The sequence below is a fragment of the Eptatretus burgeri genome, chromosome 3 (assembly GCF_056783735.1).
Source record: "Eptatretus burgeri isolate ZD-2024b chromosome 3, Ebu_testis_v1, whole genome shotgun sequence".
NCBI lineage: Eukaryota > Metazoa > Chordata > Myxini > Myxiniformes > Myxinidae > Eptatretus > Eptatretus burgeri.
The window spans coordinates 13,416,570-13,439,402 of record NC_140963.1 but is presented as its reverse complement, the minus strand read 5'-3'; the positions used below and the strand labels follow the sequence as shown (position 1 = coordinate 13,439,402).

The window sequence follows — 22,833 nt, the reverse complement described above, 5'->3', positions numbered from 1 at the left end:
CGCAGGGCAGCTCACCGGATGACGGGATTGGGGCAAAGCCTTCGGGACCCCCAATCTTTGATAGGAGGGAAACCACGGGGTAACATCCCTGGGTCAGATTGCGGGAGAGTGTGTCGGAGTGGTGCTGAGGTGTCATCCACCAGACGGCGGTCTCCTTGGGTTAACCTGAGGCGGTCCCTTCGGGTGGGTGCCTGGAATGTCCTATCCCTAAGAGAGGATAATCACCTGTCTCTGTTATCATCTGAGCTCAAGCGTTTGGACATCGATATTGCAGCACTCTCTGAGGTTCAGAGACCGGATTGCGGCGAGATCATGGTGGGTGGTTCCACCTACTATTGGTCTGGTCGCTCTGATGGTTACCATACCCAAGGAGTTGCTGTAGCTGTGTCCAATAAGCTGACCCCAATGATAATTGAGGTAACACCGGTCAACGAGCGTATTATGAGATTAAGGACTCGTCACTCCTTAGGTGTCATTTCCCTGGTCTCAGTTTATGCTCCGACTGAGGCGAGTGATCTCACCGTGAAGGATGCATTCTACGCCACACTCGAGTCTGTGGTTGATCAGTGCCCCAGACGAGATACACTTCTAGTCTTGGGGGATTTCAATGCATCGACTGGAACTGATAGGGACGGTTATGAGGTGTGTGTTGGTCCCCATGGGTCAGGAACTATGAACCAGAATAGCACTAAGTTCCTTGACTTTGCAAGAAGTCATGGACTTAAGGTGGCTGGTTCATGGTTTCAGCGCCCACAAGCTCATCGCTGGACTTGGTATTCCAACGCTGGCGGTGTGGCAAAGGAGATTGACCATGTCCTCATTGACGGTCGTTGGAGGATGATCCAGAACTGCAGGGTCTACCGGAGTGCTCAGTTCCTCAATACTGACCACAGGCTTGTTGTAGCAACTCTAAAGCTGCACCTTAAATCCTGGAGAATGGTACCATCCCAGCCGAGGCTGGATGTTGCCAAGCTCAGGGATGAGAGAGTAGCTGAGGAGTTTGCGAACAGGCTGAGTAGACACTTGGGGGGTCTGGGTGCTTTGGGGGGTCCTGAAGAGTTGTGGAGCGGCTTCAAGACCACCGTCCTTGATGTTGCCGGTGGATGCCTTGGAGCTCACCGCAGGGCAAAGAAGAATTTTGTCTCTCAAGGGACACTGGATACCATTGACCAGAGTCGCAGGGCCAGGCTGAATTGCAGAGCTGAGCTGTTCAGGGAGCGAAGGCGTAAAACTGTACGTGCACTGAGGGTGGACAAGGAGGCCTATGTGCGAGGAATCTGTGAGGGGGTAGAGCATCACCTGTGGACAGGTGATTCTCGTCCCGCTTACAGGGGAATTCGCGCATTACGTTCATCCAAGCCCATCCCTCGGAGCACTACAGTTTGAGCAGAGAGTGGTAGGCTCTTGACAGAGGAGTCTGAAGTGAAGGCCCGCTGGGCCGGTTACTTTGAGCGGTTGTACCAGGCTGATCCCCCAACTGTCGAGTTGGACGTCAAGGGTGTTACAATCCCTGTTGCTGAACCTCGAATCAACTGTGGTCCACCTACGCTTGTGGAAACACGGGCTGCGGTGAACCAGTTGAAACGGGGCAAAGCTCCAGGGATTTGTGGCATCCATGCCGAACTTCTCAAGGCTGGTGGAAATGCTGCACTCGTGTCGTTGCATGCAGTTTTGTGCTCTGCCTGGAACACAGGCATCATCCCAACTGACTGGAAGAGGGGCCTTGTTGTCCCTCTCTGGAAAGGGAAGGGTGATCGCCAAGACTGCAACAACTACCGAGGGGTGACGCTGCTCTCAGTGCCGGGCAAGGTCTTTGCTCGGATAATTCTCGATAGGGTTCACCACCATCTGCTTGAGCACCAGCGTCCAGAGCAGTCAGGCTTTACACCAAAGAGGTCAACGATTGACCGTATCCTTGCACTTCGTGTCCTCACCGAACGCAGACGAGAGTTTCGGCAGGGGCTGCTTGCAGCCTATGTTGATCTATGTAAAGCGTTCGATTCAGTGAATCGGGATGTCCTCTGGAGGATTCTTGGTCTTCGTGAGGTGCCACCAAAACTGATCGATCTGATGTCTGAACTCTACTCTGGTACTGAGAGTGCTGTGAAGTGTGGTGGTACCATCTCTGACTTATTTCCAGTTGTTACTGGAGTTCGTCAGGGATGTGTACTTGCCCCCACACTTTTCAGCACTTGTATGGACTGGATTCTAGGGAGGATGTCGGAGAGATCAAGTTGCGGTGCGTCATTTGGGAATGTCAAGATCTCGGACCTTGACTTTGCAGATGATGCAGTCATCTTTGCGGAGACTTTAGACATCCTCTTGGGGGCCCTTGAGGTGCTGAATGAGGAGTCGGAGCCGTTGGGATTACGGGTTTCTTGGGTCAAAACTAAGATCCAGGCTTTCGGTGACATCTTGGATGCTGCTGTCCTGTCTGTGTCTGTTTGTGGTGAAGATGTTGAGGTCGTGGAGAGATTCACTTACCTTGGCAGTGATATTCATGTCTCTGCTGGCTGCGAGTCAGAGGTCAATAGACGTCTGGGTCGGGCCTGGGGAGTCATGGATTCACTGGATCATGGGGTGTGGCGCTGCCGGTACCTGTGCGGGAGGACGAAAGTCCGAGTCTTCAGGTCCTTGGTACTTCCAGTCTTGCTCTATGGGTGCGAGACTTGGACTCTGACCAAGGATCTGAGATGGAGACTTAATTCCTTTGGTACCAGGTCTCTTCGGAGAATCCTTGGCTATCGCTGGTCGGATTTTGTGTCCAACGAGCGGTTGCTGAGAGAGACTCGGATGAGATTTGTTACCTGCATAGTCCGTGAGCGTCAGTTGCGGCTGTATGGACATGTGGCTCGTTTTCCTGACTCTGATCCTGCTCACCAGATTCTCTCAGTGAGGGAGTCTCATGAGTGGAGGAGGCCAGTGGGCCGACCACATGCCTCATGGTTGCAACAGGTTGACCATCATCTCAAGGAGATGGGGATGGGCCTGGCATCTGCCTAGGTGATGGCCAGACGGAGGCCCCTGGAGTACCGGCGGAAAGTGGACGCAGCGACGTGCTCTTCTGGCACATGCTCCCATACCTGACCTGACCTCAAGGGATAGTGTGTGGTCGGTGTTGTACATTCTTCACCCGAAATCCACGTTTGCCCACTGCTCCCTCTCCCCCCCCCAAAAAAGTTTATTTTATTTTAACACCCTGGTGACATCCCTGAGCCTGCCACACTTTTCTCATACCTACTCCTCCCACCATTCCCGCAATGAAATTAAGTTCTCAGCTTTACAGATTTATTTAATCTGGTGTTGGTGTAGCACAGGCACCATAGGCCGAATGGCCTCCTCCTGCACAAAATTTTCTTGTTATAGCTTGGTGGTAAGTGCATCCCAGGCCCGGCAGCCGACACCCCCACAAGCCCGGTGCCCAAGGCGGTTACCTGCTCCTAAAGGCTCTGCCACACCTTGACGATTTAGCCAGCGTATGCTGACGTATGAAAAATTTGTCTAAACCGCTGGCACACGTCGAATACGTTATGGGTAAGTTTTGTATACGTTAAGAGCCCGCTGAAGCACGCTGGCATACGTCATAGTACGCTGGCATATGTCGTAGTACGCTGGCATACGTCATAGTACACCGAGCTCGTCGACAAATTTTAACATGCTTGAAATTTTTCAACGTATGTCAGCGTATGACTCACACGTTCCGCATACGCTGGCCATAAGTTGTAGGCACGTTACGCGATCGTTGACACACGTCGACACACGTTACTTATAAGTTACTCATAAGTCGAAACACGTCCAGGTAATGTTTAGCGTACCTGAAACTTATTTCTAACCTATGAGTAACATGTTGTAGGCACGTTATGCGATCGTTGACACACGTCTACACACATTACTTGTAAGTTACTCATAAGTCGAAACACGTCAAGGTAATGTTTAGCGTCAGTGTTCCAGACTCCCTGTTTTTTTTTGTTTTTTGTTTTTTTTTTTCTCTTCCGTATGATGGTGATGTTGACACTTCGATTTCAAGTGCGGTTATAATATAATATAATTAATAGGCTGCCGCTCAACGATTTAAATCATAACCGCACGAGAAATCGAAGTGTCAACATCACCATCATACGGAGGAAAAATAAATAAATAATAATAAAAACCAGGGAGTCTGGAACACTGACGCTAAACATTACCTCGACGTGTTTCGACTTATGAGTAACTTACAAGTAACGTGTGTCGACGTGTGTCAACGATCGCGTAACGTGCCTACAACTTATGGCCAGCGTATGCGGAACGTGTGTCATAAGCTGACATATGTCGAAAAATTTTCAACATGCTGAAAATTTGTTGATGTACTCGGCGTATACGACGTATGCCAGTGTGCTTCAGCGTGCTCTTAACATATGCAAAACTTACCCATAACGTATTCGACGTGTGCCAGCGTATTCGGCAAATTTTTCATACGTCGGCATACGCTGGCTAAAACGTCAAGGTGTGACAGCGGCTTGACACTTCGATGTCTAGTGCGGTTATGATTTGAATCGTTGAGCCGTAGCCTTTTAATGGGCTACGCCACGTGATCGTCCGCGATACGCTGCCGCGCTATGTATAGGTTTGACTATCGTTGGGCATAGGTTGTGAATGCCAACAACACGTTCAGCATTCGTTGATATAAGTTATCTATAAGTTATCGAAACGTTCTGTGTACGTTACTAATATGTTATGCACACGTCCAACTCGTTATGCATACGTCCAAAACTGGAAAAAAAACATCAATAGTTCAGCGTATGCCAGCGTTTTACATACATTTTGATACCTTACCATACGCTGGCTAAAACGTCAAGGTGTGACAGGGCCTTAAATTCAGCCCTGGGCGAAGGCCCATCTAGCCTGTGTAATCGTTGCCAACTAATGATGTTTGTCCTTTTTTAAATGCTTAGCATCAAGCAAGGAGGCACGGACCATTTTTCAAATCTTTGATATAACTCGGGGTCGGGTTCGAATCTTCGACCTCCCAGACTCAGAGCGGATGCTTTACCGTTACACCACCGAATCTGGTTAAACAATGAACAAATCTGGTTGAATGCCATTGAGACCCCATTCTTACAATCACAAAACAATGCTTTTTTAATTTCTTTGCCTCCGCTGAAGAAATCGCCGGTGGCATTATGTTTTTGTACGTCCATGCAAATTGTCTCTCTTTTCTCTGCAACCGCTTGTCCGATTGACACAATTTTCACGACAGGTGTGACTGCACGTGTAGAATGTTTTTGTGATAATCATGACATCGTAGACCACTTGGTGTGGCAGCCATGTTGCAAAAAAGGAAAAACTTTGGACCTCTGTACATCTGAAGCCGCTCCATGGAAAAAATTGAAACTTGGCACATTTGAAGTCCTCCCCATGGGAAATAAGTGTGATTTTTTGGATGATGTCATAGTTGGTTTCATTACGACATCATAATTGCATATGTCGAATGCTTTATCCGGTCAGTATGAAAATTTTTGAGGGTCATCTATGGCTAAATTGTAATTTGAAAAAAATTGATGATGTCATCGGTCATGTAGTTCGGCAGCCAGAGAGTTTCTAACATAAAACTGTCAAAAATCTTCTTCTCTGAAATGGCTGAACAGATCAAGGTGAAACTTTATAAGCTATGATTGCCTGTCCATGAGGAACAAGAAGTTCTCCAACTATGACGTCATAGGTCACATGGTTTGGCAGCCATATTGGATTGAACGAAAATCTTTGAAAAATTATTTCTCTTGAACCGCTTCATCAATCGACATGAAACATCACAATTATGATTGAGTAGTTATGGGGAATATGTGTTTTAAATTTTAACCTGATCGGATGCATGGTCTGGCAGCCAGAATTATTTAATATTTTGAATCTGGGTTGAGGGATTTAAATCAAACTTGGTACAAGTACGTGTCATGATGCGATAATGTGGGCGGAGGCATATCTGGTGACATCACGACGTTGAAGAGCACCCTTCCAGTTTTTTTTTTTTTTTCAGGATCTAAGGCTTGTGGTGGAGCTGTCAGAAGCACACTGACATACAGATGAACACACGAAACACAACACAGGACTTAAATGAGACAAATCCAGCCAATGAGCATGGGGAAAGTGTCGTCACTTCCTGGGATTCTTTGGGTAGCTCATACACATGTGAATATGTACAAACACACACACACACACACACACACACCTACCTATATCCAGGCATTGGCAGGTATTTCTGACATAGATGTGTTCCTGAACTACATCGTTTAACTCGAACTTTAAAATCCCATTGATTTTTAAGATGTATTAATTTAAATGGGGGAATGCATGCATGACAGAAAAAAAAGCTATTGAGTGGAAATTTTTCAAAGTTGCTTTACTCACACTTATCCTCCCGTTGTGGAAATCGATAGTTCTTTTAATTTTATCTTTAATTCAATTTGTTTCGCCTGACGAGCTCCAGAGATTCCCCAGCCATGGTGCCAAATCGCACTGGTTAATTATTTTCTCTGTACTCAATGAAACCAACTCAATGAAGCTCGTTAATTTTGGCACATTCCTTTATCTCTTTTTCACTCAATGTAATTCTCCAAACAGAAGAAAAAAGTAATTTAATGCTTTGGAAATTTCACATTTTCTTGTGTATATCTGCACTGTACAGGAAAATGTTGCTTGCAATAAGTAAATAAGTCTTTGTGCTTAGTTGTAAGAATCATCATTTTCTTTAAATTTTCAGATTTCGCTTCTGATTTCGACACTTTATTTAGTCCATGAGATCCGATCGTCAAAGCCGATATCATATTTCGATGATATACTTTCATTTGTCTGTGAGAGGTCATCATAGAAAATGCATGAAATGGCTCCAACCTCCTCATTTGAAAAACTATAACGTCGACAAAAGCGATGTATTCAGCAATTTGGAGCTATGATGAACAGGCATTCGATAATATGAGTGAGGAAAGAGAAAAAAAATAACAAAATGGAGCACTTTGTTAAGAAACTGTTGCGGCCTGTTCCAAGTCATGGCATTGTTGAGCAGGCCGAACAAAATATTGGCTTAAGACCCCCAGCAAGCTGACAGAGGGCTGAGCAAGATGACAGAGGGCACCATTATTTTGTTAAAGTTTATTTGTTTTTTTTCTTCTGATGAGCACCTCCTAAATTATCTTCAAAAGGGGTGATTAAATTTACCCAAACACTCAGTTTTTTATTCATACACTCCATTGGAGTTCCCTTTGTGTGCATGCAAAGTTTGGGGCCGTTAGGTTTCATAGTTTTGGAGTTATGGAGGAGACACTTACTGGTTGATTGACTGACACACACTGACATTTATTATTGTCGATTTGTGTGCTTGCTGGAATTTTTATCCATAAATTACAGCGAGTATTTCCAGCGTAAATGTGCTATTAGAAAGGTCCTACGAATGACCTGCTTTTGTAAATCAAGGTGATGGCAATGTCCTTTATTTTTTTTTCTAGAAGCAGCAGTTATTTATGTTCCACATCTGTTGAATAATGGGGATGCTGTTATAAACTTGTTTCCTTCGACATTTTCAGGATCATCCACATCTTATACTTTCCAAAATTTTGTTCCTCCTCGACCATCCATCCTCCCCCAAACCCCCATTGTTTTTTTTTCCTGTTGGTCTTCCTTGCCCTGTTTCTCCCAACTCTCCATCTTGCACAATTTACACCCCATACATTCCATGATTTAATTTCATTCCTCAATTTACCACTGTACTGCATTCAACCTTTATGTCTCTTTGTCTATTGTCTCTTTTACCCCACCTCTCTTTTCAGCACTACTGCCTCATCTCCCAGCAATTTGCCAAGGAGAACATCGGTACGCTTGGCCACCACTGTGACCATTTCACCTCCATCTCCCTAATGCTCTGCATCTCCAGTGGATGGCAGAAGTATAGGGAGGGAGTAAGGAAGGGAGGGGTGGTGGTGGTATTCAGTAAAACCAGCTTTTTGTCAAACCTCTTGCAGTAGCCACTTGTTTTGACTGTAATCAACGCTTTGCATGCTCCATGGATATGGTGAGGTTTTGATGTTGTTTCATTGTCAGGCAGCTTGGCCTCAAATACCTGTGCAGTGGAGGAAAATGTTCATGAGATGACGCTGCTGCTCAATAATAATGGCAGCAGCCTGTCCTTCAGACAACCGTTGAATTTAAGGAAAGTGCACTTTTCATAATCGGTGTATTTAACTACAGTGAATCTACACTGTCATTCTTATTTGACCATCGCGTGACTTTGTGTTAACATTTCTGTGTCACCCGTTTTGATAACCTCACAGTCAGGATATGTGTTTCGTAAGTATACCAAATGAATGCCGCCATTGGTTGAATATCAGTTTCTATTGAATCACCTTGTTTCTTTTTCTCGTTGTAGTTTCTGCATAATCTTATCTTAACGTTGCTGAGAAGCTCGAGCGGAACAATATTTCATCCGTCATATCTCTTTTACACTGTCTAAACCACGAGTGTGTCGAAATTCCCGCCATTTTGTTTTTAGAGCCCGGCGGTGTTTGCGTGTACACATATGATACGTTTGATGTAACCCTTTTTCACGGATATCTTTTCTTGTCTCTGCGAGCACACTCGCTCTTCAGGCTTGTTTCGTTCTGCGGAATGTAACGGTGTATGTCGTAATGCACTTCAACATTTTGAATAATCTGCCTTATTACACAAACCAGCTGCAAAAAAAGGCTTAAGGAGATGCCGTAACCAGGTGTATAATATTAGTTTAATCTCATCGGATGCATTACCATGATGGTTAGCATGGCTGAGCAGGACCAGCAGAGAAGTTAAAAGGTTAACTACTGCCCACATTCTCATTATCCGGGATTACCTGTTGCTTCTGTCAGATGTGTTTATTCACGTAACAACCGTAGTATTGAAATTACTGCACCAGCATAGCTTTCTTAGTAGTACTGCGAACCCAGTGAAGTGTTCCTTCATGTCAGCAGAGTGGTATTTGTGATGTCACTCACTTCACTTGTACTGGGCATTGGTCAGGTGTTGGATTGTGAATGTAAAATGGCAAATCTTTTTCTTAATGTCTCTTCTCTTAAAAGAAGGGGATATATGTATATGTATATATATATATATATATATATATATATATATATATATATATACATATATTTTTATGATACTGTATATATTTCAAATTATTGTATGATTCTAGCTCTTCCATTCGTCTTTACTTTGTATAAAAATACATAAGTGGAGGGAAGACTAAAGCACAGAATGCCACAAAAAGGACAAACTATAAAGCAATGTCTGATCCAGCATCAGTAAGCAAAGCTTCCAAGTGAAACCTCCATACACAAGGAAGCAAAATGGGGTGAAGAGAGTGGGGGGGGGGAACAGATGTACAAATTTGATGAAACCATCTGTATTCTGCATCTTTTCGAAAAATGGATAAAACTTTAACCAAAGCCTTAAAACACACCAACAAGAACCTGCCCTTATGAATGGGATAATTCCTTCAGAATTGCAGACGGGTTAAATCTCCTAGAATTACAGACAGGTTAAATCCCTCAGAATTATGGATGGGATAATTCACCCCCCCCCCCACACAGAATTACAAACGGGATAGTTCCCCCCAGAATTACAGATGGGTTAATTCCCCCAGAACTGGTGTATTTTAGTTTGACTTGTCACACTCTTCCACCAGAAGTGTCACCATGCCATACATATTTGAAGAAAGAATTGGGGTCCTCCCCCCCCCACCCTGATTCCCTAGAACAATGAATTTAATTTTTTTTTACCACCTTACAACCTTCCCAGGCACACCCGATATACAACCAGCAGTTTTCAACTGGCAGTTTAGGAGTGCAGAAAAGTAAAAACAAATAAACACTTCTCAAATTATAGTACGATTCCGGCACAATTGTACACTTCTCGAATAACGCGTCATTTTCAAATTCAATGTGTGATACGTTTTCTCATGACGGCCATGCACTTCTCTGCTTCACAAGTGAACTGCTGATCTGAGTCACCACCAGCCATCACATATGGAACTAAACTGCAGATACATCTTTGTTCTGAGTTCCCATATACGTAGCTGTTTATTTATTGCAGTGATTTTGCAATTGTATTCACTACCACCTGTGGTATAGCAGTGAATACAAAAGTATGTACTTACTGCTACGACTACCTTTTTGTATTTTAATGAGATTAAGTATGTTCATTACATGTTCCGCATTGGCTGTTTATAATATAATGTGATACATTGCCCAAATATGAGACTCACAGGTTCCCAATTTACACTTATGGCTGGCCAGGGTTGCAATACTGCAACTTATTGGTTTTGAGGTAGTTTTTAAGTTTTTATAATTGAAGAGGATGCTCCATTGCAGAGGCAATGTGGTTATCAAGTCACGGAACCAAAGTTCCAAAGCATACATTGTATGGTGAGAGGAGGTTCAGACCGGCACAAACAGATTGTTTCCAGGAGAGAGGGTTGAGAGGTTAAAAAATCCTCCATATTTTTGTTCGTCACACTTTACAGTTTCGTATGTATAACTTCGACACATGACACTTTCATAAATTATACAAAGAACTCATGAATATCTGGTTGTATTTGGGAATATCCACATTAAAAAATGGAGGCAACATCACCTGTTATATAGCTGCCCAAAAAGGAAGACCCAAGTCCAGGAGCCTATATTTGGCAACTATAACAGTTTGTGGTGCCTTAATTTTTGAATACGCAAGGAGCAAACATTCTCTCGACTATATCTGACCTTTTTATCAGGAGCAAGTATTTTTTGACGCAGGTCGTGCCGATTTGCTCGTCGTCGATTGCCTTGGAGACTTGCCTGGAAAGGCCCTCTTGTTTTATATAAATATTGGACACAGTCTAACCACATTTCCGTGTGATGAATTAGACAACTGTAATTGCAATCATCGATCATTTTTACACATTTGTTGAGACTCTTATGTCTCATTCACACCGCGTTTCGAACCATTCTCGCCGACTACCATAGCACTTAACCTTATGGCAGCATACGTCATCACATTTCCACCTAAAATATTCATCCATCTTTCATTGTTCACCATTGTCATGTTTTACTTCACTCAATATTTACAGTGAACGTCTAGCCTCAATAATTATAAAATCTTAAACAATGGGCGATAATTCCACAAAAATATCAAAATGCTGCTTGAAAAAAAAAATCACTCATAAAAAAAAAATTGTGACAATCATGGTGTGTCAATCATATTCATCATCTGTGCAGTCATTAATGTATCATCATTTTTGTTCATTTTTATCACTATCTAATTTGGAACCAGGAGTGTGTGCAAGCCTTTTTTTTATCGTGGTAATCTTCTGCTTCTTCTCCTTCTTGAATATGAACTGAATCTTCAAATTTTAAATAATTTGTTGAATCCTTTGCCTAACAATATAAAATGTAATGTTCATCGTTTTTAATTGTTTATTTCTCATTAAAATGCCTCAAAACGAATGGAACTTAGTTATGCAGGAGATGTGCTACGCCAGACAGTCGTGTATCCGGCCGATGTTTATCCACATCCTATCATTATTTGCTTATTTTACTATCCTTACTATATTTTTGCTATATTTTACTATATTTTATCCACATGGCTGTGGATATATCCACATTTTAACTTATTTTTGACTTATTTATTTATTTTACTATATTTTATCTCTATTTTATTTTATTTTACTTATTTTATTTTTATTTTATAAAATAAATGGCTTATTTTACTATATTTTATCTATATTTTATTTTATTTTACTTATTTTATTTTTATTTTATAAAATAAATGGCTTATTTTACTATATTTTATTTTATTTTACTTATATTATTTTTATTTTATAAAATGAATGGCTTATTTTACTATATTTTATCTATATTTTATTTTATTTTACTTATTTTATTTTTATTTTATAAAATAAATGGCTTATTTTATCTATATTTTATTTTACTTTACTTATTTTATTTTTTATTTTCTAAAATAAATGGCTTATTTTACTATATTTTATCCACATGGCTGTGTAATCACGTATAACTCTCACATATATGGAGGAGGAAACAGACGAGTTTAGAAAATAACTTGGCAGGCCAAAAGGAAATATGAAAAGGGCATTGCCAAGAATGTTTAACATAACAGCAAGACGTTCTTTAAGTACGTATATACGAGGTCAAGAAAGGATTAAGAGGAGTCTGGTCCCATTGAGCAATAGCACAGGAGAGTTTGTGGATGATGATGGTGAGATGGCAGGATTATTCAAGTTTTTTTTTCCTTCCATATGGTGGCCTGAAAGTCTCTTTACACCTCCCCTCTAAATCATTTGTTATTAAACATTTTTAATACTATATACAGGTTTTATTGTGCAGTAATTACAATAATTAACAAGAAAAAGAGCAATCAAACATTGCAGACCCTCGCCAGGACTTCTTTTGAGTTGTGTATTTTTATAGGTTTTAGGGTAAATCCAATATGGCTGCCAAACCTTGTGACGTATGCCATCACATGTGTGACTTTTTTGTTCCTCATGGACAGGCGGTCATGCGTGTAAAGTTTCACCTCAATTTGTTCAGCCACTTCAGAGAAGAAGATTTTTGAAGGTTTAAAAAAAAAAGCAATATGGCTGCCGAATCACGTGACTGATGATGTACTGAAAAACTTCCAATAGTGAAGGGTGTCTACCTTGGGGGTGAGCAAAGGCTTTCGGAATAGAGCCCAGTTGGAACGGAGGACGTGAAGAAGCAGATAGGAAAATGAAGGGATGATGAAGCTCAGGTGAAGCTCCAGGGCTGAATAATGTGCATCCTCGAGTATTGCGGGAGGTGGCAGAGAAGATAAGCGTGGTGTTGGCAGATATCTATAACAACTCATTGGAGTCAGGATAGGGACCAGAGGATTGGATAATAGCAAATGCAACACCGTTATTTAATAAAGGTTCCAGATAATAATTGGGGGAACTATACAACTGTTAGCTTCACCTCAGTTGTGGGAAATTATTGGAGATGTTAATGAAGGAATGGATAGGGAACTATTTGAATAATTTCATACGAATTAAAGGGAGTCAGCACGAATTTATTAAAAGGGACATCATGTTTAACAATTGTTTTGGAGTTCTAGAGAGTAGTTTCTGATTGGTTAGATGAGGGAAGTGCAGTGGATGTGTATCTTGACCTTCAGAAAGCATTTGATAAGGTATCACATTGGAGGTCGTCAGCTGAGCTGAGGAGGTTGTGGAGTGGCTGGTCGGCTCAATAACGGGATTGGAAACTGGATTAGTGATGGGAAGCAAAGAGTGGCTGTAGGTCGGGGGATGTCTTGCTGGGAGGATTTATGTGGTGGGATACTTCAGGGATCAGCACTGGGACCATTATTATTCATCATTTACATCAATGATCTGGATAGTGGTGATAATATTTGAAGATGAAGATGTTTTCTAAATTTGAAGATGACACAAAGCTTGGAGGTATGGCAGGTAGCAGTGAGGTAGGTTTGGGGAGCGGGGTAATCAGGTTCAGTAAAGTCTCAATACTTTAACAGATTGAACAGAGGATTTGCAGATAGACGTTTAACATAAAGAAATGTAAGGTGCTGGGGATGGGTCAGAATAATGAAAAGGATTATGTAATACAAGGGGCAGTCTTTAAATATGTCACACAGGGGAAAGATCTGGGGGTGGGTAGTAAGAGATTTGTGGGACAACCAGACAGAGCCAGACAGCTATCGGTAAAGCTAAAAGGGTTTTAGGTTGTATTTGTCAGGTAATAAATTATAAATCAAAAGAACTTGTCTTTACAATACTGTGTGCAGTTTTGGTCACTGCATCTGAGGAAGGACCTCACTGTCATAGAGTGGGTAGTGACGAGCTACAACATTGATTCCAGGGCTAGCTACACTCAGCTATAAGGAGCATTTGAATGACAGGACTTTATACAATGAATGGAAAGGAGGTGATTGTGAGGGAACCTGATGGAGATGTTTAATATACTAAGCGGTGTGGACAAGACAGGTGCAGTGTAGTGTTTCGGCAGAGTTGACAATGTTAGGACCAAGGACCACACCTGGTGGGAAAGAACATCAGAGTTAAGACAGTTTTAAGGCAGGGGTCTTTCAGTTGGAGAGTGGTTAATGTATGGCCTTGTCTTCCTGGAAAGTTAGTGGCAGTGGAGGGGGTGGATTAGTTTAAATTGGATTCTGCTAGGTACCTGGATGCATTGGAGAAGAGGAGCATGGGGATATTGGCTTGCGTGCATGGTAGGTAGCATGTGCATGGTAGGTAGCATGTGCATGGTAGGTAGCATGTCTATGGAAGCATGATGACACTGGGATTGGTGCATCGTCGACATGATGGGCCGAATTGCCTCTTCCTGTGCCAAAGTTCCTTACGTATCCTTGTGTAACTCAGCCTGTGCTGAGTGTGATGGCGGTGTGGACTGAAATGCAAATATTTCTGAAAAAATACAGACTATTCACCTTTTAAATCGTCATTTTCAGCCTGGGATAGGAGCCTGGTGTTGGATTAGTAGTGAAGGTGGCGAGCTTGGGATATGAGCCTGGTGTTGGGTTAGTGGTGAGGGTGGCTAGCTTGGGATAGGAGCCTGGTGTTGGCTTAGTGGTGAGGGTGGCTAGCTTGGGATAGGAGCCTGGTGTTGGCTTAGTGGTGAGGGTGGCTGGCTTGAGATAGGAGCCTGGTGTTGTCTTCGTGGTGAGGGTGGCTGGCTTGGGATAGGAGCCTGGTGTTGGCTTAGTGGTGAGCGTGGCTGGCTTGGGATAGGAGCCTGGTGTTGTCTTTGTGGTGAGGGTGGCTGGCTTGGGATAGGAGCCTGGTGTTGGCTTAGTGGTGAGGGTGGCTGGCTTGGGATCTTAGGGTCCTGAGTTCAAGCTCCTGGTGCCGTTGAGTTAACATGAGGTGGGGTTGACTCAGTCTGTCATCCTTCTGAGGTTGGCAAAATGAGCACCATGGAACTGGTAGTGGGCATTGCATCAGCAGCAGAGCCATGCACTCAACACATGATGCAACCAGCAGCCCCAGGCTGCGCACAAAGAAGAGAGAGGAGTACATTTATCAGTTCTTTCTTTTTTTCCATTGCTGAGATACTCGGTGAGGAAGAATAATCACTGTAATCTCATCAGTTCAGTACTTCTTTCATGATAACTTTTTTGTTGTTGTTGTTCTGTTTGGCATCGTTGGTATCCAATGGCAGTGTTGTATTCTCCATAATATAATCAGTAATATTTTAAAATACTGTTTTTTATTTATTTAATCCATTCATGAAGCGGAAGGGTTGTGCCATCCTATTCTTCCTTATTATCATCTTGTAACTGTCATGAGAACATTAATATATCCCTTTCTGAATTTCTCATAAAAAAAATAGATTAATTGTTATGAATTCTGGCTATCTAACAGATTTGTTGTTGTTCTTCGATCTTAAAAGGCTATCAGTGATAATAAACGATAGAAAATGGTCGTACCACAATATGCTATATTATCGTAATAATTACTAATATTTGGCTATTTGCTTTGAGTGGATCATGAAGGGTCGGTCTGAAATATTGGCGACACATTTTCAAATAAATTTGGGTATCTGTCGAGGTCATTGTGAAGATACCTCCAACTTTCAAAGCATTAATGAAACGGTTGAAATTCTCACCCTGATGGTAACATCAACCCAGCATAAGGTGCGCAATTTCCAACAGACAGTATCTTTGTAACTCACCAAGGTGAAATTCATTCAGGTCAAGACCACATATAAAACATTCCTGTGGTTGCACAAATTGTTCTTTGGTTTTAGAGCTAATTTCCTCAAATGAATCTCGAAGATTGTGAGGATCCGCCAGGATTTGAGGAAATCCTGGCAGATCCTCAGATTTAACAGGTATGGAGGTGGTGAAATTATCCTCGACGGTTTACTAACTGTTAAGCTTCAACTATTCCCATTGTGACAATGAGGGGCAATGAATATAATCAGAAACCTTTTCATACTTACTCTGGGCTGGCAGGTGGCCTCGAGGTATGCCCACAACCTCTGAGTCATTTAGCCTGAGTTTGAATCCTGACCCAGCTATAAACTGTCACACTGGTGTTTCACAGGCAAGATGTTGGATGTTAAACAGGTGTCCCGTTTGCTGCCATCCATTTGGGTACGTCAAAGATCCCACGGTGTCCTTCGCGAGCTATTGCCGGCATCATGAACAAATTCCAAATTCCTGCCTTAACCTACAGATGGGGCCACTGCATCAGTGGCACAGTTGTGCTCCCAGCAATGATGCAACCAGCATCCACATGCTGCGTACGAAATGAAATGAATACTTCCTCTCACTCACCGAACCATTTATTTTTAAATGCTCGTTTGCGACTGTAGATGAAACGCACAGTATTTTTAAACAAAAATACGACATAGATATACTTTTAGGTATCACAAGATGTTTAAGATGCAGGAAATGATGAGTTAGCCTCGCATGCCTGTGATTATATCCTTACTCCAGCACTCCCACCTGTTGCAGGAAGTGGAAATCATGCAGCTCACCTGAAGCTGAGAATATGGTCAGGTTAACAGAACATAGTAGCCATCTCTTTTCGAATGATACATTGGGATCTTTACCATCCAAGTACAGATAGGTCAGTTCGCTTTCTGTCCCATGTGAAATATGGCACACTCACCTCTTGTGGGTACCATACCTGGCTGTTTTTTTTTTAAAGGTTAAGTTACAACTTGATGAAATTTTCATGGAGTGTCCTACCATAGATTAATACTAAACGGATCGTTGGCGTGCCCCTAATGATTGACCTGTGTGTGCCATTGGGTTTATTTTCATTTTTTTATTGGTTCATTTTAATTGTTGATGTACAGCTAGTTTGTGCAGTTGTCACAAAAATAACTAATTGACAGATTTCATATGATGTCGCAGCATCTGGGCCGAGCTTATCCTTCTGCCATCTTGTGGGTCAAACAACATAATCCTTTCACACTCTCATGGTGAGTGAAAACACCTGTGCAGTTCACAGCTGTCAAACTAGGGCAGTGGACGTTCCCAAATGTGCATTTTATAAAATAAAAGCTTATGCTGCACAAGGGACGGCAAGATAAGGATCTTAGTCTTAGTCAACGGCAGCAACGGAACACGTGATGCATGATTGTGAAATCTGATTGATAACGTAAAATATGTTATCACATTATGGAAGCGACAAAGTGGGGTTAAGCAATTGATTGATTTTGTCTGTCTGTCTGTCTGTTTCTCTACAAACGTCAGTTTATCATCGAGGAACAACTTAAAATCCATTGCATGTTATATTTTGAACATGAATCGGAACATGGATCAGAACACGGAGCTGTAGTTTTAACAGTACGTTGGCTCTGAATTTGTCCCGATCGCATATGCCCAGAGAGGAGTGAGATTTTATTTTATTTTTTTAGTCTGTCTGTCTGTGCCTGTCCGGCCGTCAAACAAAATTAAAAATCATTCCAAACAGGAAACTTACTGTTTTTAAGGACGTCATAAAGGACACAAACAACAAGCACGAAGAACTAATGTAACGTGTTAGATAGGGTGTTGTAAAAGACGCTGCATCAATGGCGGTAATCTTCTGAAAGATCTTTTTTTCTTACAACCTCGAAAATCTTTCATTTTATTTCAATGGAAATATTTACTTGAACACCACAGAACATAAATCACCATCTTGGCACTTTTAAAACCCTTCGGTTTGGCATTACTTAGACCAAATATTCCGGCATTTTACGTCATCACGACCAATCAAATTTGCTGTTTGCAGACCCCCGCCCCCATATCCTTGTTCCTGACGACTGAGCGGGGCAATGCGTTGTACGAACTCTCTTGTTTGATTTGTGTTTGGCACTGCATTTTTCTAATCGCGTTGACTCCATTTTCAGGAAAACATCATTTTCCTTTGGAGTTCATCTGTTGTTAAAGGGAGTGAAATTGTCAAACGTACGCCCTGTTTTGGTTGTCAAATCCAACCATATTATCGAATCTTGCATTACATGGTTGCTAACATACACGGAAAAAAGCATATCCTCATGATTTGATTTCTGTAGACAATGTTGGTGCCCGAGCGATTGTTATCAAGACTGAAGAACAGTTTGTAAAAGGTTCTGAACATAAAATGTTCTGACAATTTCAGCAAAACTGGCTTGTTTGAAGAACATTGAAGCCTTGTTTATAACAGTTGCCCAAAAGGTCAGATTTTGCTCTATCCATTTACAGAACAACCAGAGACCGTTTTAACAGGTAAAACTAGAACGGCACTCGGTGGAGCGCATACCTCCGCCAGGCTGAACAGTTAACCCTTTGTATCCTACTGATAGGCAGGATCTGCATCGAAATGGCTTGTTGTTGTTATGTACTCAATTCATCCACCTGGTTTTGTTATAACTCGTCCACAACTTTTTTGAGGTATCCTGTTCATAGACAAACAGACAAGGTGAAAACACAACGTTGGTCCACCTTCAGTGGCGAAGGTAATAAATTCATCAAAGTATCCACACCAACACAGTGACCCCAACACTGTGTTGTGCCGATACTTTGGTGGTGAATTTGTTTGCTGATATGCTGGTGAATACCAACGATACCCCCGACGAGTCTCCCGAGCCAACAGACATATTCGTTTCACCCTTGCTGGGGAATCATCAGGATCCATGTTGTCCTGAAAGCTCAACCAGGCCAAAGGTCAGTCCCCTTGCTTTGGAGAAGTCATCATGTCATCAAGGTCCCTTGATAACTCATCGTCAATCAAATCTGTCACCCATGAAGGCTGGAGCCAAATACCCCCACAAACTAATTTTGCAATGGACACATTAAAATATAACATTCCTTGCCAGTTTGTGAACATGATGAGCATTAAATGTTTTAGAAAATAATTTGCAACATTATCTGCAATTATTTTACAATCTCCGATTGTGCACTTAATTCGGTGCAATTTGTTTAAATTTGCTCCATAATTTTCAACATTACAAGTAGTTCATGAAACAGTTTCGATTATTGTTCGCAACCGATTCCAATCTGCACAGGTGTCGAATATTTGGAAAGCTCGTCCAGCCTGTGTCGACATATCTCTCCTTTGTCATCGGATTTTCACCGTATGATCAAAATTTGAAATTGTATTGACACTTTTCTTTGTTTGTTTTGTCCTGTCCACTCGAACTTGACCCATGCGATGGAGGCACTTGTGAAATGGCCGTTATATTTGTGACATCACAGAACATTTTGAATTGCAAGTCATAAACATTATGCTATTTGTTGTGAGCGGAGATCCTGTCTTTCTCCCAGAGGACAAATTGTCGATTCCAACGGAATTGTACGAGCCGCATTTCCCCATGGTCCAAACTACCCTCGAGATTGATTACCTTCACATATGCCCAACCGTTTACCATGGACGTGAAAGTGGGACGAAGAACAGATGACATTCACAAAAAGTAACATTTCTTTAATCACTTTACATGTATTTACAAACACAAAAGACAAACTACATTGTGAGCTTCCATTGTTATATCAATTCTGTCTTCTATTTGGACCATGCTGGCTGAATGTGGATTCAACTTCAATGTGCACAGGTTGCCTGAATTGAGGGGTAAATAAGGGAGTATCCGCACCATAATATGGTTCACAGTTTCTCTGATTAAGCATTGTCACACAATTGACATTGTGGAAGCAATTTGTGTGGTCCAGTGGAGCGAGCGAAGGTTGCAAGTCCAGTTGTGGTCATACACACCTCCATTTGTTTAATCATGCCGCCCGCTCTGGCTCCCTATCCCTGTCCCCAACCAGCATGCGCTCAATGATGCAGTCTCATGACTCCCTGAGATTTGTCCGAGTCTTGTCCTCAATAAGAACAAAATCAGCAGATCAGAAAATAACCACCTGCACACAATAACCATCTGTTGCTTGCTCGGCAAAACCAGCCTGTCATCTTTTCCCCCTTCCTGTCCAGGATGGTGTCGAACCTCCTCCCCTTCCCCAACCATGCCTCCATGCAAATGAGTCATTCACCCATGGCTTCAAAACAATAGCTCACCCTTTATTATCTGATCACAATCTCGTCCAAGCTGTTCCTGCAACAATGGAGGTAATTCACAAATGATTTGCATTTACTTTGCTCTTCGTTTCTGCACTGTCAGATTCAGACAGACATGTGACAGCATGCCTGATGTTGGCTTAATGGTTAGGGTGGGGGCTTGGGAATTCTAGAGTCCTGAGTTCAAATCCTGCTGGCCTTTGAATTAATACCAGGTGAGGTTGACTCAGCCTGTCATCCTTCTGAGGTTGACAAAATGAATACCAGCTTGCTGAGATGATTGAGCCATTCAAGTGTCCTGTGTAGGAGTGGTGACTCCTCTAGGATTGTGGCCAATAGCCCAGGAGACTGATGTGGCAGCACCCACGCTCTGTACAGAGTATGGTCCCGATGGATGTGACAGCAGCATGTCACAATCTCATACATCAAACGCATGAAGCAAATTTTACAAAGTAAAGGGTAGTTGTTGATATCCTTTAAAAAAAAAACAATTAATCAATTTATAAAATTGTTCATGATATCTATTGTCCATTATTGGTCAGAACACATTTTTCTCCACCAACAGGAGGCAAACTTTAACGTGATGTGAATTTTCTGGCACCGTCACTATGGAACTGTATGCAAAAGTACACGAGTCTATCAGCAAGTTTGTGGCCTAATCAAAGCAGCAGGGTAGAGTCCACTCTATGTCATAACTGTGTAGTTGTCCTGTAAACAATTACAAATCTTGCAAAGAGTTTGTTCAAGTTGTGCGTAATTTCTCGTGTCACAGGACATATTCATTTTAAAACCCTTGCTGTGCATGATCCTTCCAACTTTTATTTGTACAACGGATGACCAATAAGTTAGTAGTTTAACAAAAGAGTAGAAAGTGCTAGAATTTTCTTTCCTACTAATTAGGGTGTTTGTGTTTGTTTTGGTCGTGCTGAGGGCTTCAGGAGTCACAGTGTAAACTGGCACGTCGTTCTTCTCCGCTCGGTACAACCATAGATGCCACGCTTTTCAAGGAAACTGTCCAGAAACTCAACTACTCACTTCCCTCGGCCTGTCATTTGGACCGTAGTTTTAGATACCTCTGTCTTAAGCAGTAAATAGTTTGCAGACTTTTAACTTTTGAACTACCTTCAACATTTGCTGTTCAGTCTTGCATTGCTGCGGTAGATTTTGTGTTATCGCTGCACATGTGAATATAGAATGCACTTTAAAAACATAAAAGCTACCATGTGCAATTATATTTATATTGTCTTGTGCCATGGTAACTTACCAATGCAGAATGTTTGTTGTTGCTGTTGAATGTAACTATACCTTTTGTTGGCACGCTTAATATGTAAGACTTGGACTTTCCCCAATTTAAGAGTTCCTGTAATTAAACACGTTTTCTTGTTCAATCGGTGTGTTCGACAAACCTGAAATCTGTTGGAAGCACTTTAATAATGACAATAAAAAATATTTAAAAAATCGATGACACAAGTTTGTGCGTTTGATGTGCGAGTACACCTGCTCCATACGGGGCTCAAACGGGCGACGGACCTATGGGTTCAAACATGCAGCCACCACTCGCACTTGGTTGGGGTGTTAGGACACCGCTTGCTCATCGTCGAGATGGATTTGGAATCTCCCAACCTGGAGAAAGAAAAAAAATTCAACCCGTTAGGAATGGGGTTATGCAGCGAATCAAGGTCACAATTGGGCGGTAAGGGTGTCGGGGGCAATATCGCATGTCAAACTTCCTGAAGAACCTTTTATTAGCTAAAGATCATCACGGCCTAGCAAGCGGCGCACCTTGAGGCCTAGCAAGTCGAGTCGGCTCGGGTCCGTTAGTCCGTGGGGAGGCGTGGGAAACATATAATGCCTCAAGAATGTCGGTTTACCTCCCTTTCAGTTTGATGTTGGACAACAGGAGAGACTTTGAAAATGTAATCACACGTGTTTGTGGTTCGGAATAGTTTTTTTTTTTTTAAACTTCTGGTAGGGGTCCCTCACAAAACACCACAATAAGCTATTTATTCATGTTAATACAGCGTCTGTCCGAGGAGGAAAAACTCCTTGGGGAGGGGGGACATTATTAGTCCCCTACTGGTTTCACCAAAGGGGATGATAGGTTTGCTTTCCGTCTGTCCGTCCTTGGGGACGGGGGTGGGCGGGTGAAATGAAGTCACTACGACCTCCATAATATGACCTTTAACCCTCCTGGCAAGTATAGTTGAGATTGGATAAGTAACGACCGAATGTGTCATGGTCAGACAGACAGACACCAAGTTGCATATTTTAGTGTGATATATATTTTTGCAATCTCAAATTTTATGGCTCATAGAAATAGGAAAATTTACTACTGCTTGCACGTCCCACCCCACAATCGCAAGTGATGATGCCAGACAGCAATCACACACACTGTGGTCGTCTGTCTCGAAGATAGCCAGCTTAAGGACAAACATCGCACAAAGCACCTCGAGCGGTTGTTGGTGCTTCATGATTTAACAAGTGTTTCTAAACACACTCCTTATACGCCCTTTTAACTAATTTCCCCTCAAGGAATACTCGATAAAGCCGAAACTCTTTGTGCAGGAAGGATGGCAGAAACGGACATACATGCAGGCCTTACAAAAACAAGGACAAATGTGTCCAAGAGCAGCGTCCTAAAGGTTTTGTCGGCTAAAAAAAAAAACAAACAACAAAAACAACAACAACAACTTCCGATATTTAGTCACGTGCCTTGATTAAGCCAATAGCGAGACCCGTCATAGTGTATTTACGTATTTACGAAATATAGTGTATTTACGAAATAAATAATGCATTTACGA

General features: G+C 42.2%; 1 protein-coding gene across 4 annotated transcripts in view; it reads left to right on the top strand.

Moving 5' to 3' along the window:
- Positions 1 to 21,492, top strand: part of LOC147029419 (electroneutral sodium bicarbonate exchanger 1-like) — a 249,828-nt gene extending 228,336 nt beyond the window's left edge. For all 4 annotated transcript variants that reach the window (XM_085872458.1, XM_085872457.1, XM_085872456.1 and 1 more), the window contains one exon: positions 7,797 to 21,492. In XM_085872458.1, the coding sequence (XP_085728584.1) occupies positions 7,797 to 7,884 (88 nt within the window). In that variant the 3' untranslated portion in view covers positions 7,885 to 21,492. The remainder of the gene's footprint in view (positions 1 to 7,796) is intronic.
- Positions 21,493 to 22,833: the final 1,341 nt, after the last annotated feature.